This window comes from Galeopterus variegatus, unplaced genomic scaffold (assembly GCF_000696425.1).
Source record: "Galeopterus variegatus unplaced genomic scaffold, G_variegatus-3.0.2 Scaffold1180, whole genome shotgun sequence".
NCBI lineage: Eukaryota > Metazoa > Chordata > Mammalia > Dermoptera > Cynocephalidae > Galeopterus > Galeopterus variegatus.
Genome location: NW_007727291.1, coordinates 107,484 through 119,011, shown reverse-complemented (window position 1 = coordinate 119,011; position 11,528 = coordinate 107,484). Strand labels below are relative to the sequence as shown.

The following is an 11,528-nucleotide window of genomic DNA, read 5'->3' as shown; positions in this document are numbered from 1 at the left end:
TCACTGAGCCCAGCCCTGCAGGTGCGCTTGGGGGCCTGGGCAGAGTGCGTCTGGGGCCCATGCATCAGACATGGAGACGACGTGGACGTGTCAGCCACTGTGGTGGTTCCCAGAGCATCAGGCCCTGGAGGGGGAATCACTGGAAGGGGTCCATTCTGGGCTTGACTGGAAGAAAAGTTGAGGGCAAGACTGTCAGGAGGAGGTCTCTGAGTTCCCAAAGCCCTGAAGGCCCAGAGGGAGGGGAGGTGTAGGTCTTGGGATGGTGCAGAGGGGCTGCTGCGAAGGCTTAGCAGAGCATAGTTAGGGAGTACAATTTCGGAGACAAAAAGCAGACTAGGGTCTGCACCCAAGGCTTGCACTGTAGCGGCGGATCCCAGTGGCTTCTCTCTGGACATAATGCAGGCTTTTAGAGTTCCATGCTTCAGTGTTAAGTCATCTACATAATTTCCTTTCTGGAATGGCCTAGGGTTCTTGGATGGAATATTAGGGCAGCTCTTAGAATTCTGAGATGCAATGTTAACCTGGCTCTGAGAACTCTGTTTGGGACACTAGTCTGGCATTAAGAATTTTGGGATAGAATGTTAGGGTGACTCAGAATTCTGGGATAGAATGTTAGTCTAGCTTTGAGAATTCTGGGATGGATTTTAGGCTGGCTCTGAAATTTATGGGTGTGATGTTAGGCTGGTGCTGAGAATTCAGGGATAGAGTATTAGCCTGGCTTAGAGATGGCTGATAAGGTCTTAGTCTGACTCTGAAAATATGGGATAAAATGTTAGTCTGTTTCTGAGAATTCTGAGATGTTAGAATGATCCTGAGAATTCTGGGATAGAGTGTTAGATGGCTCAGAGAATTCTTGGTGGAATTGGGTTCTGGAAACTTTGGAGGATGTTAGTCAAGTCTGCAAATTCTGGGATTGATTGGTAGTCTGGCATGATGATTTGGGCGGGATGTTATGCTAGGGTTAAGAATCCTGGTATAGAATATTAGGCTAAGTCTGAGAATTCTGGGATAGGTAATTTGGTTGGGGCTGAGTATTCTGGGATAGAACGAAACTTTGGAGGATGTTAGTCAAGTCTGCAAATTCTGGGATTGATTGGTAGTCTGGCATGAGGATTTGGGGCGGGATGTTATGCTAGGGTTAAGAATCCTGGTATAGAATATTAGGCTAAGTCTGAGAATTCTGGGATAGGTAGTTTGGTTGGGGCTGAGTATTCTGGGATAGAATGTTGGCTGGTACTGAGAATTCTGGGATTTGATCTTAGGCTGCCTCTGAGAACTCTGGGTAGGATATTAGTCTGGCTCCAAGAATCCTGGGATAGATGGTTAAGCTGGCACTGAGAATTCCGTGTGGAATGTGGTGTCTGGCAGGCCAGAAATCTCTGGACAGGCTCAGGCTTCTCTGTCCTTTGAGGAGAGCAAGACTCTTGAGTGTCTTTCCTGATCTACAGTCTGCGGGAAACTGAGGCACCTGGATGACAGGGGGATTTAAGAACTTGGTGTTGGGTTTGGGTGCATGGGTCCAGGAAGGTGTCCTATTGACCTGCTGGCTTCCCGCAGGATGCCCTGCACACGTTCCCACAGCTGCAAGTGGAGCAGAGTGGGGAGGGCTCCCCTGAAGAAGGGGCCGTGCGACTGCGGCCAGCTGGGGAACCCTACAACCGCAAGACGCTCAGCAAGCTCAAGAGGAGTGTGGTTCGAGCCCAGGTGGGGGCCAGGACTGGAAGTGGGCTGTTCTGGGCGGTGTGGGGGGAGGGAGAGGAGGGACTCCCTGGTGTCAGGCCAGAGTGGCTGAAGCATCTCCAACTCCATCTGCCTAGGAGTTCAAGGTTGAGCTGGAGAAGTCAGGATACTACACACTCTATCATTCACTCCACCACTATAAGTACCATACCTTCCTGCGCTGCCGGGACCAGGTGAGCCCCACCTACAGCACGCATCACCTAAGAGTCCAAGCCCAGCCCCCTCTTCCATCAGACCCAGCAGTCTGGGCCCCCAAGTCCTTTTTCTCTTGGACCTAAGAATCCATCTCGCAGGCCCCTTCTCCCTGGAACACTGGTACCCAGGCCCTCAGCCCCCTCCCTTCCCAGAGGCTGGTGTCCCACCCTCCACAGCTCTGTGTTTAACCCCCTGCAGACCCTTGCCATCGAGGGCGGCGCGGAGGACCTGGGCCAGGAGGAGGTGGTCCAGCAGTGCATGCGGAACCAACCATGGCTGGAACAGCTCTTTGACTCCTTCAGCGACCTGCTGGCCCAAGCACAGGCCCACAGCCGCTGTGGGTGACCCCACTCCAGCCTGGGAGGTCATCTCCTCCATGAGCCGAGAATTGGGACAGAACTGTGTTGTCAGGAGCTAACCCCTGGGCTCCAATGCCGGGGAAGGTGGGGGGTCATTGGCCAAGGTGTGTCTGGGCTGCCCCCACAGGGCAGGGTTCAAAGTTCAACTCTCCACCTCTCCCAACTCCTCTCCACTCCCTCCCCATTCCTCCCACTGTTCGGTGTACAGAGAAATTATTTATATATATGTATAAATGTCTATTTAGTAAGTTTCCCTCCCCCCTTGCCCCGACCCCCCTCCATGGCCATAGCCCCCACTCCCTCCACCTTGTACATAATGTATAGGAAAAGTCTATGTATGGTTGAGGGGGGTGGGGCGGCTTCAGAGAGCTGGGGGACCCCCTTCCCCCAAACCCCGCCTACAGGCCAAGATCTTTGCTAAAGGCCATTCCCTCCCCAGGGCATTCGGCATTGGGTGGGAGGGGGAAAACGCATCTTGTTAATTATTTTTAATCTTATTTATTGTACATACCTGGGGCAGGGGGCTGGGGAGGCGGAGTGGGGAGAAGGGTCCCCTCCCTCTGCCCCTCACACTCCTTTTCTACAGCAACCTGTCTGTGTCTCTCCCCCACCCACTGCCCTCTCCCATTGTTGTCTGGATGTGGTTCTATTTTTTATCAGTCTCCTTTCCCCTCTTCCCCTCTTTCTGCCTCCACTCTGCTCCCACCTCCCCACCACCCTTTGTCTCTTGCTCTTTCTTGGGCTTCTGTACAACTCAACTTGTATACACTGTGTACACACAACCAGCCAAACGAAAACCCAACGGCAAACACTTTACAGGCAGGCTGGAGTGCCTCTGTCCTGCGGCGTTTGGGTGGGCTTGGGGGTGGCAGGGCCAGAAGCTCTGGAACGGGGCCTTTCTAGAGTCCTGGGAGGTAGATTACCTGAGGTTGGGGTATGTTCTGTGTTGCTGTGTAACAAACTACCCCACCCCAAGACTTAGCAACTTCAAAAAACAAACATTTATCATCTTACGGTTTCTGAACATGAGGAGTTTGGGAGCTAGGCTGTACTGGCGCAGGGTTTGTCGTGAGGATATAGTCAATGTGTCAGCCAGGCAGCAGCCATCTGAGAGTTTGGGGCTGCATGATCCAATTTCAAGGTGGCTCACTCCATGGCTGTTGGCTGGAGGCCTCAGTTCCTTGCCACATGGACCTCGCCATAGAGCTGCTTGAGTGTCCTTGTAACACGGCAGCTGGCTTCCCCTAGAGTGAGCAATCCGAGAGAGAAGGCCACAAGATGTTTAAGTCCTAATGTCAGACGTTGTGTACACAATTGCTTCTGTCATACTATTCATTAGAAGAGAGTAAGTCTGGTACACACTGAAGGCAAGGGAAATTAAGCTCCACTTCTTGAAGGGCAAAGTATATAAATTTTTAAATTTTTCTCTACAAGTGTCATTACCTGTCTTTTTTTTGGCGGGGGGGCACTAGCCAGTACAGGGATGGAACCCTGGACCTTGGTTATTGGCACCATGCTCCAACCAACTGAGCTAAACTGGCCAGCCCTAAAATGTACTTTTAAGTAACTACAGGCAGTAACAGGTGTAAAGAACTGGCCAGCTTTTCTTGTCTCCCTGATGTGGAGTTGAGGGCAGGTCTCTTTGAACCTTGAAACTACAAGGTCACAGGTGGACTGGCAGTATTTCTAGAGGCTGGCCTAGAGAGTTATGGATGGAGTCCTACGTTCTTGAGCCTTGCTATTCAAAGTGTGGTCTGTGATCTAGTATCCTTGGAGTTCCCCAAGACTTTGTAGAAATGTAGAATCTCAGGCTGCTTCTCAGATCTACTGAATCAACCCTTTTTTTTTGTTTTTGGCAGCTGGCCGGTATGGGGATCCAAACCCATAACCTTGGTGTTATAAGGCGGTGTTCTAACCAACTGAGCTAACTGGCCAACCCTAGAACCCATTTCTTAATAAAATCCTGAGAGGATTCTAAAGCACATTGAAGTCTGAAGAGCAGTGTTCTAGAACAAGAATGTTAGAAGTTTGGAGGTTAGCTGTCAGTGTTTTAGAGCCCAGCCTATAGAGTTGTGAATAGGCCGTTGCCGTTCTAGAGCCTGGATAATCATTGTCAGGAGATGGACCCCAGTGTTCCAGAACCCTAGCTTGGTCAGTGGATACTCAGTGTGAGACGGAGGGTAGGGCATTAGTGTTCCAGATTCCCTCTGGGTGAAAGTGAGGAAGAATCTTTATGGTTCTGGAAGCTTGGGTATTGTCTGTGCCATCACATGTTAAATTTTAGAGCCCTGGTTTTACAGAATAGAGGATGGACTAGTATTGAAGAACTATGATGGGCAAGTCAGCAATGGTCCATGAACTTTCTAGAATCATTGAGTTAAGAGGGTTGAGGATGGACTGTTAATATCCTTGAACTGTGGCCTGTACTGTGTGGGGGTGCAACCTCTGAGGGAGCAGCACATTAAAGGCTCTTGAGTGGGCTGTGAAATTGGGGCCAAAAGTTCCAAGCTTGGCGTCATCTCAGAACAGAGTTCTGGGCTAAAAAATGGATGGATTGTTCTGAGGGTAAACAGCGGGGGCAGGGATCATCCCTTCATGGGTAGAATAACCTTATGGTTGTCCTTTGTGATCCAGTTACCCAAATTTGAATCCCAGCTCCAGCACTAACCAGGCAAGTAAGACAACAGCCCCCACCATCAGCTTTGTGATCTGTAAAATGGGCTTTTTTCAAGATGAAAAAAGACAACACTTTTGAAACACCTAGAAACACAGCTCCTGTTACCTACCCATAGCAGGAAACCCTGAGAGGCCTCATGGAAGTCAAAGACATTGCGAAGAGGGAAGAGAGGCAGAGGAAGACAGAGATGGACAAAGACGGGAGAGAGAATTATTGACAGGGCCTGCCAGAGCCCAGGGGTGGGCAGGAATGAAACTGACAAACAGGCACAAACACATTCCTAGGGAGATGCCAGCCTTTGCACTGTTGTCTGCTGTGCTTTGGGATGCCAGCGGCCATGAACCTTCCAAAAATGGCCTGCCATTTGTTGTGTGGGTTAGTCTCGTGTGCCTTTTTGTGGGGACAAGCAGTAAGTTTCGTCACATCAGTGTGCAACTTGGTCCTGCGAGAAGCAGCCTGCCCTGGCCAAGAACTTGGCCCCAGTGGACAATGCAGGAAAGACTGGTCTTCTGCTGAGGGACTGTTGATGGTGCCACCCTGGGAAAGAGAAGTTGGCACAGGACTCCTTCCTGTTGAGAGCTCAGCACCCCTGGCTACGGCTCAGGTGGAGGTTTCAGATCTGTCTGGAACAGAAAAACATTGCCTGCCCCCCCTTCCATGTTTTCCCCTTCCCCCATCTGGTGGGAGAGGAGGGCCTGGTGTGCAGTGGTTCTGCGGGGAGGAGAGGGAACATGTGGCACAATACATCTGAGCCAGGGTGGAAGGTTGAATGCAGGCCAAGGATTCTGTGATAATGAAACCCGGAAAGGGATATTTAGTTAATCAATGTTCTAATCTGGAATACAGAGGGACATTCATGGCTCTGGGGCAGAAAAGAAACAGTGGGCCACGGTCATTAATAGTGAGCACTTAGTATGTACCAGGCTCTGTGCTTATTCCCCCGTGCAGATCATCTTTATCCTCTCGCCCACCCTGTGAAGCAGCTCTGTAATCGCCTCCATTTTGCAGATGGGGGAGACAGGAGGGAGAGCTGGATTTGAATCCAGGCATCCTGGTGCCAGGGATCATGCAAGGCCATGCTCTGCCCTAGGAGCAGGAAGAAGCTTCTGGGATGGGTGGGAATGGAGCATTCAGGGATCAGGGGTCCGGAGTGGAGGGAGCAGATGGTAGATAGGTGACAGGTGTCAGGTGGAAGCTAAAGTTCCAGGGCATAGGGACATTTCCATCGAGGTTTCTAGCATCGTGTGTTGAGTAGGTGTTGGGGTTCAAAGATGGCCAGTCAGGCAGATTTGGGAGGTGGATGATGGCGGTCTCTAGACCTCCGGGATTAGGATCCTTTTTTGGATGTACGGAAGCTCAAGGGTTTCCAGTACACAGATAAGCTTTGGGTTTCCAAACTGAAGTGTGTTGTCCGCTTACGTGCTATGGACTTAAGACTCTCCACAGTTCTGCCCCTCCCAGGAAAGAGGCTCACATGGGGTGTGTCCACACCAACTTCAAGTTGGATTCAGGGTTTAAACTCAGGTGTCAGCCACCTTGGGAATTTTCTGGAACTGAGAACTTGCTAGAGTGCTTGCACACCATTCCACCCACCTGTCCCTTCTCCCTCCTCCAGCCAAAAGGCCCTGTTCAATATACATTGGAGGTGGGAGGGGGGCAGGCAGGGTTTGTAGCAGTTGCTGCCTGTCTCCAAGATCCTAGAAACTTCTAGAACAGTACTGTCCAATGGACCTTTCTGCAATGATAAATAATATTGTATATTTTCCCTGTCCCTTAGATTAATCACTAGCCACATGTGACTGTTGAGTTCTTGAAATGTTGCTGTTGTGACTGAGGAGCCAAATTTTTAATTCGACTTAATTTTTAAGTAGCTTCTGTAAGATGTAGTTTCTGGCTAGAACATTAAACAGTGCAGTTCTGGAACTTCCCAGAAAAAAAGTTCTTTCAGACATTAAAGTTCATCCCCAAAATGCCTACCACGACAGAAAAGGATGGAATCTCACCATTGAAGGAGAAGTGGGGCTCTACAGCCTGGTTCAGCATATTCTCTGTATACCCTGCTCCTCCCCAAGCAACGGGTTAGAGGGAATGAGGCTTTAGAGCATGTGTGCCCTGAATTCAACCACCTTCCCTGAGCCCATTTCCCTTCTTAAAAAGCACCTCCTGGCATTGGCAGTGCCATTTATTTTTCTGGGGGAGGGGAGTTATATACAGCAGTGACCTGGGAGCCCCTCACCCCCACTAGGGGCTTGGGTGGGGAAAGGAGGTGTTGGCAGAAGGCACACAGTGGCAATGGCCTGGAGGAGGCCAGGAACTAAGGGTGAGGGGTGTAGTGTGTCCTGGGAAACTCAGATGAGGAAACTGAGGCTCAGCGAGGGCCTCAGATCACATGGCAAGGTGCGAGGGCAGCTGGTCCCAAGAACTTGTGCTGGTTGCTTCTCTCGCCCACCTGGGCTACAGGAGGACGCAAGGGCAGCCCCTGCCCTTCTTTCTGGGGGCGCTGGGAGGGCTGGGTGGGAGCTCTTGTTCCTGGTATTTCCTGTGGGAAGATGCTGGTGAGTTTGGGCTGGAGAGACTGGAGACAAGGATGATGGGAAGGGGACTCGGCTCACCTGACGGCCCGCACCAGCTGCTCAAAAGCCTCATCCACATTGAGACGCAGTTTGGCCGAGGCCTCGAAGTAGGCCACATGGTGGGAGGCGCCGAAGTTGGATGCTTCAGATCGGGGCACCTGGGAGGATGGGGGACACGGGGAAGGGTCAGGTCCCTGCACTCGAGCCTCATCCACATTGAGACGCAGTTTGGCCGAGGCCTCGAAGTAGGCCACATGGTGGGAGGTGCCGAAGTTGGATGCTTCAGATCGGGGCACCTGGGAGGATGGGGGACACGGGGAAGGGTCAGGTCCCTGCACTCGGGGTGACCCCAGCCGGGACAGGCAGACACTGGGTACCCTATTGGAAGTTACCTACTATGGGGGCTCAAGTGAGAAGTCAAGGGGCTTCATAGACGTTTGCCCTTCTGAGCAGTAGATAGCTAGGAGTCAGCCAAAGAAGTAAGGGTGTTCCCCACAGAGGCCGAGCAAAGCCCTGAGGCCTGGAAGTCCCCAAAGACTTAACCTAGAAGATGAGTTCTGTGTGGAAATCATGCAGTTTGTGTGTATATGGAAGTGGTGGGAGCAGAAAAAGGAGGGAACAAAACCAAGTGCCAGGCTGAAGAACTGGGGAGCCATGGGAGGGCTGTGAGCAGGGGAGGGCTGGGGCGGGTGGAAGGTAAACCATAGAAGAGGAATGGGAGGCTGGGTGAGGGTCTAGGTGGGAAAAAGAGAGTCTGGTTGGGCAGAGTCAGGGGTTGTTGGGGTTGGGGGTGGGTGCCCTTTGTGCCATCCAGCCACCCCTCCTGGGGACTACTCCTGCGTGCCACTGCCTATGCTGGGTGATGCTGTGGACCCAAATGGAGTTGACATATCTAGGTGGGGAGTGTGACAATGGAGGTAGCACGACCACAAGAGTCAAAGGAGGATGCTGACGTGGGGAGAGGTATGCCGAAAGGAGCCTCTCAGGCCGAGATGGGGACCCCAAGGAAGGGGGGGCTCCCAAACCTGGCGCTGTATCTCCAGATCTGCCTTGTTCCCAACCAGCACGATGGGAAAGTCATCTCGGTCCTTGACCCGGAGGATCTGCGTGAAGAGCTTGCCCACCTCATTGAAACTGTGAGTGAAGCCGGAGGCATGAGGTCCAGCCAGCCGGTTGGCCAAGTCCCCCTGCTGCTCCGCCACTGGCAACCCCTCTCACCTCTGCCGGTCGTTAATGGCAAACACAAGCAGGAAGCCGTGGCCAGCACGCATGTACTGCTCCCGCATGGCTCCGAATTCCTCCTGGCCTGCAGTATCCAGGACTGCAGAGACAAAGAGAGGGGCCGCCATGGGGATGAGGCTTCCCCAGCCACCCCCACAAGCCCTCAGCCCCCGCCGACATGCCCCCCACCCACTCCCTGCCGCCCTCACTGTCCAGCCGAGCCGGGATGCCATCCACGGTGCAGATCTTTGTGTAGGAGTCCTCGATGGTGGGGTCATAGTCCGACACGAAGTAGGACTGATAGGGTGGGAAGAGGACACTGTTACTGTCCTAGCAGAGAGGATGAAGCCCTGACCCTGGACCTTGCCTCTCTCCGACCCCCTTCCCCTCTTTATGTCTCGTCCCCCTCACTGGGTCTCTGTTCCTCTCTGTTTCTGTAGGTCTCTATTCCCCCTCGCTGGGTCTGTGTCCCCTCTGTCTCTAGGTCCCTATTTCTCTCTCTTGGGCTCTGTCCCCTTCTCTTTGGCTATCTGCCCCCCTCCTCCCCCCGGGTCTTTTTCTCTGAGTCTCTCTTGGTCGTCTCTTTCTGGTATAAAGTGCATCTCCCACATTGTAATTACATCCTGGCTCTGTGACATTGAACAAGTCACTTCCCCTCCCTGAGCCTCAGTTTCCTCATTTGGAAAATGATAAAAATAGCAGTACACCCAATGTAGCATTTGTGATATACAAGGGAAAGTCCCCGTTAAACATTTAACATATCGCCTGGCACATAGTAAGCGATCGGCTAATGGGAGCTGTTGCTGTCCATCCAGAATGCCTGTCTCTACCTCTCCCTCCTCTTTTTCCTCCTCCTCCTTCCCCTCCTCCTTCAGGCAGGCTCCAGCGTCCCCTCCCAGGGGAAGGTCCCAGTTCCAATCCGGCTGCCAAGAAGCTGCCCCACCCTCGGACCCAGGCCCCTCCCTTCCTGTCTGGGTCCCGCCCACCTCCAACTAGGCCTTGGGCCAGCTCTGGGTCTGTCCCTGGGTTCAAGGAGCCCAGGGCTGAGGTCTCTCCCTACACAGGCAGGGCTCCCTCACAGGTGGTTGCTGGGGTCCCTTGAGGGGTCTGGGCCCAGATCCTCTATGGTAGCATCTCAGGGGCAGACAACCTTTCTGGGGTTTCTCTGAGGAGGGTTTCCCTTGGGAATGGAGTGGAGTGGGCCCAGATCCTCTATGGTAGCATCTCAGGGGCAGACAACCTTTCTGGGGTTTCTCTGAGATGAGGAGGGTTTCCCTTGGGAATGGAGTGGAAGTTTCCTGGACAGGGGTGGATTTTCAGGAGAGAAGCGGTGATTTGTCAGCTGGGGATCTGAAGGCTGCATCCTGTCTGCTAGACGGGTGCTTGGTGAGGGCTTGTCCTGGAGAGAGGAGGTAGGAACCAGGCCCTGGGCAGGGTTGCAGCTCTGGGGGGGATTAGAGGTGTGTCTTCAAAGCACATCCAGAGAAGCTCGAAGTTGAGAACTGAGTGCCAGCCCTGAAGTGGTACTTGGAGATTTGTCATAACATACAGAGTCTTAGAGACCTTGAGACACATTTATAGGGTCAGAGAAACTCCCAAGGAGCAGGTCTTTCTGGGGGTGTAAAGAATCTGGGTGCTTCTTCCATGCGGATGATTTGGGGGCTATCCAGGGTTTCTGAGAGGGGCTCAGGTTGTTGGAGTGGAGGAAAACTCAAGATAGAAGAGTGGTTAGTTTTTCTTGGCAGTGGGGTGGGGAGGATGGAGGTCTGCGTCTGGTGGAATGGGGATCGTCAGGGCTTGGGGTCTTGGAATTTTCTGGAATGGCTAAGGGGCAGAATCTCTTTAAATATGGGGGGCCTAGGGGGAAATTCAGAGTAGGGGTTAGAAGGTGCCTCTCTTAGGACTGGGTAGTCCCAGAGAGCCTCAGGGCCAAGGTCTGGGCATAATTTCTTGGTTCTGGGGGACGTTGCTGAATGGGACCATCTCAAAGGTGCTGGGCACAAGTGGTCTCCCAGTGAGGCTCCGGGTAGCTTAGAGGGGAAGCTAAAGTCAGGGATTTGGGGGAGATAGGGCTCAGGATGGAGGGAGTTAGTACCAAGGGGATAGGGGGCCCCTGGGAGTGCTTAGGGTCTGAATGGGGTGACTGCTCTGTATTTAGGGTGCTCCCAGGAGGCGGTCAGGGCCAGATCAGCAGGAAAGCAGGGTCTCAGGTACTGGGGAGAGGGGATGGTGGTTCTCAGGATGCGAGTATAGGAGGAAGGTTTCGCGTGAAGGGGGTGGAGGCTCTGGGGAGCTTAGAATCACAACCGGAGGGGATCTTTTAATATTAGAGGGCCTCATAGGAGGGTCTCAGTGATGGGTCAAGGCGAAATAGGGGTCTCGGGAATCCTCCAGAGGGCTCAGTTCTGGGTCACGGGGACCCCCTCCCGGGTGAGGGCCCACTACCTGGATGAACTGGATGGTCAGTGCGCTCTTGCCCACGCCGCCGCCGCCCACGACCACCAGCTTGTGTGTCTCGCTGGGCGGGGGCTCCCTGGGCCCCGGCCCCCCGCCCCGGGGCCGCCCCCGCCCTGTCCCGGACGCCGCCCCGCTGCTCATGTCGCCACCGCTGCTGCTGCCTCCGCTACCGCCTCGGGGGGGAGCAGGGCTGGACTCAGGGGCGGGCTACGTTAATAAGGCTACTGCATAATCATGAGCTCCGGCAAGAAGGGCTCGCGTCTCGAGACACTTACGGAGAAGGCAAGGCCAGGGAAAAGGAGGAGC

At 53.3% G+C, this 11,528-nt stretch overlaps 2 protein-coding genes across 3 annotated transcripts in view; one reads left to right on the top strand and one right to left on the bottom strand.

The window, feature by feature from the left end:
- Window positions 1–3,724, top strand: part of PRR12 (proline rich 12) — a 29,309-nt gene extending 25,585 nt beyond the window's left edge. For both annotated transcript variants that reach the window (XM_008575397.1, XM_008575396.1), the window contains 3 exons: window positions 1,558–1,704; window positions 1,818–1,913; window positions 2,134–3,724. In XM_008575397.1, the coding sequence (XP_008573619.1) occupies window positions 1,558–1,704; window positions 1,818–1,913; window positions 2,134–2,280 (390 nt within the window). In that variant the 3' untranslated portion in view covers window positions 2,281–3,724. The remainder of the gene's footprint in view (window positions 1–1,557; window positions 1,705–1,817; window positions 1,914–2,133) is intronic.
- Window positions 3,725–7,135: 3,411 nt separating this feature from the next.
- RRAS (related RAS viral (r-ras) oncogene homolog) lies at window positions 7,136–11,402 on the bottom strand. The gene is made up of 6 exons (XM_008575395.1): window positions 11,211–11,402; window positions 8,975–9,062; window positions 8,763–8,865; window positions 8,570–8,678; window positions 7,584–7,702; window positions 7,136–7,510 (listed from the first exon to the last, which is right to left on the bottom strand). Exons 1-6 carry the CDS (start codon window positions 11,361–11,363, stop codon window positions 7,426–7,428), a joined length of 657 nt encoding a protein of 218 aa, XP_008573617.1. The 5' UTR covers window positions 11,364–11,402; the 3' UTR covers window positions 7,136–7,425.
- Between the last annotated feature and the right edge of the window lie 126 nt (window positions 11,403–11,528).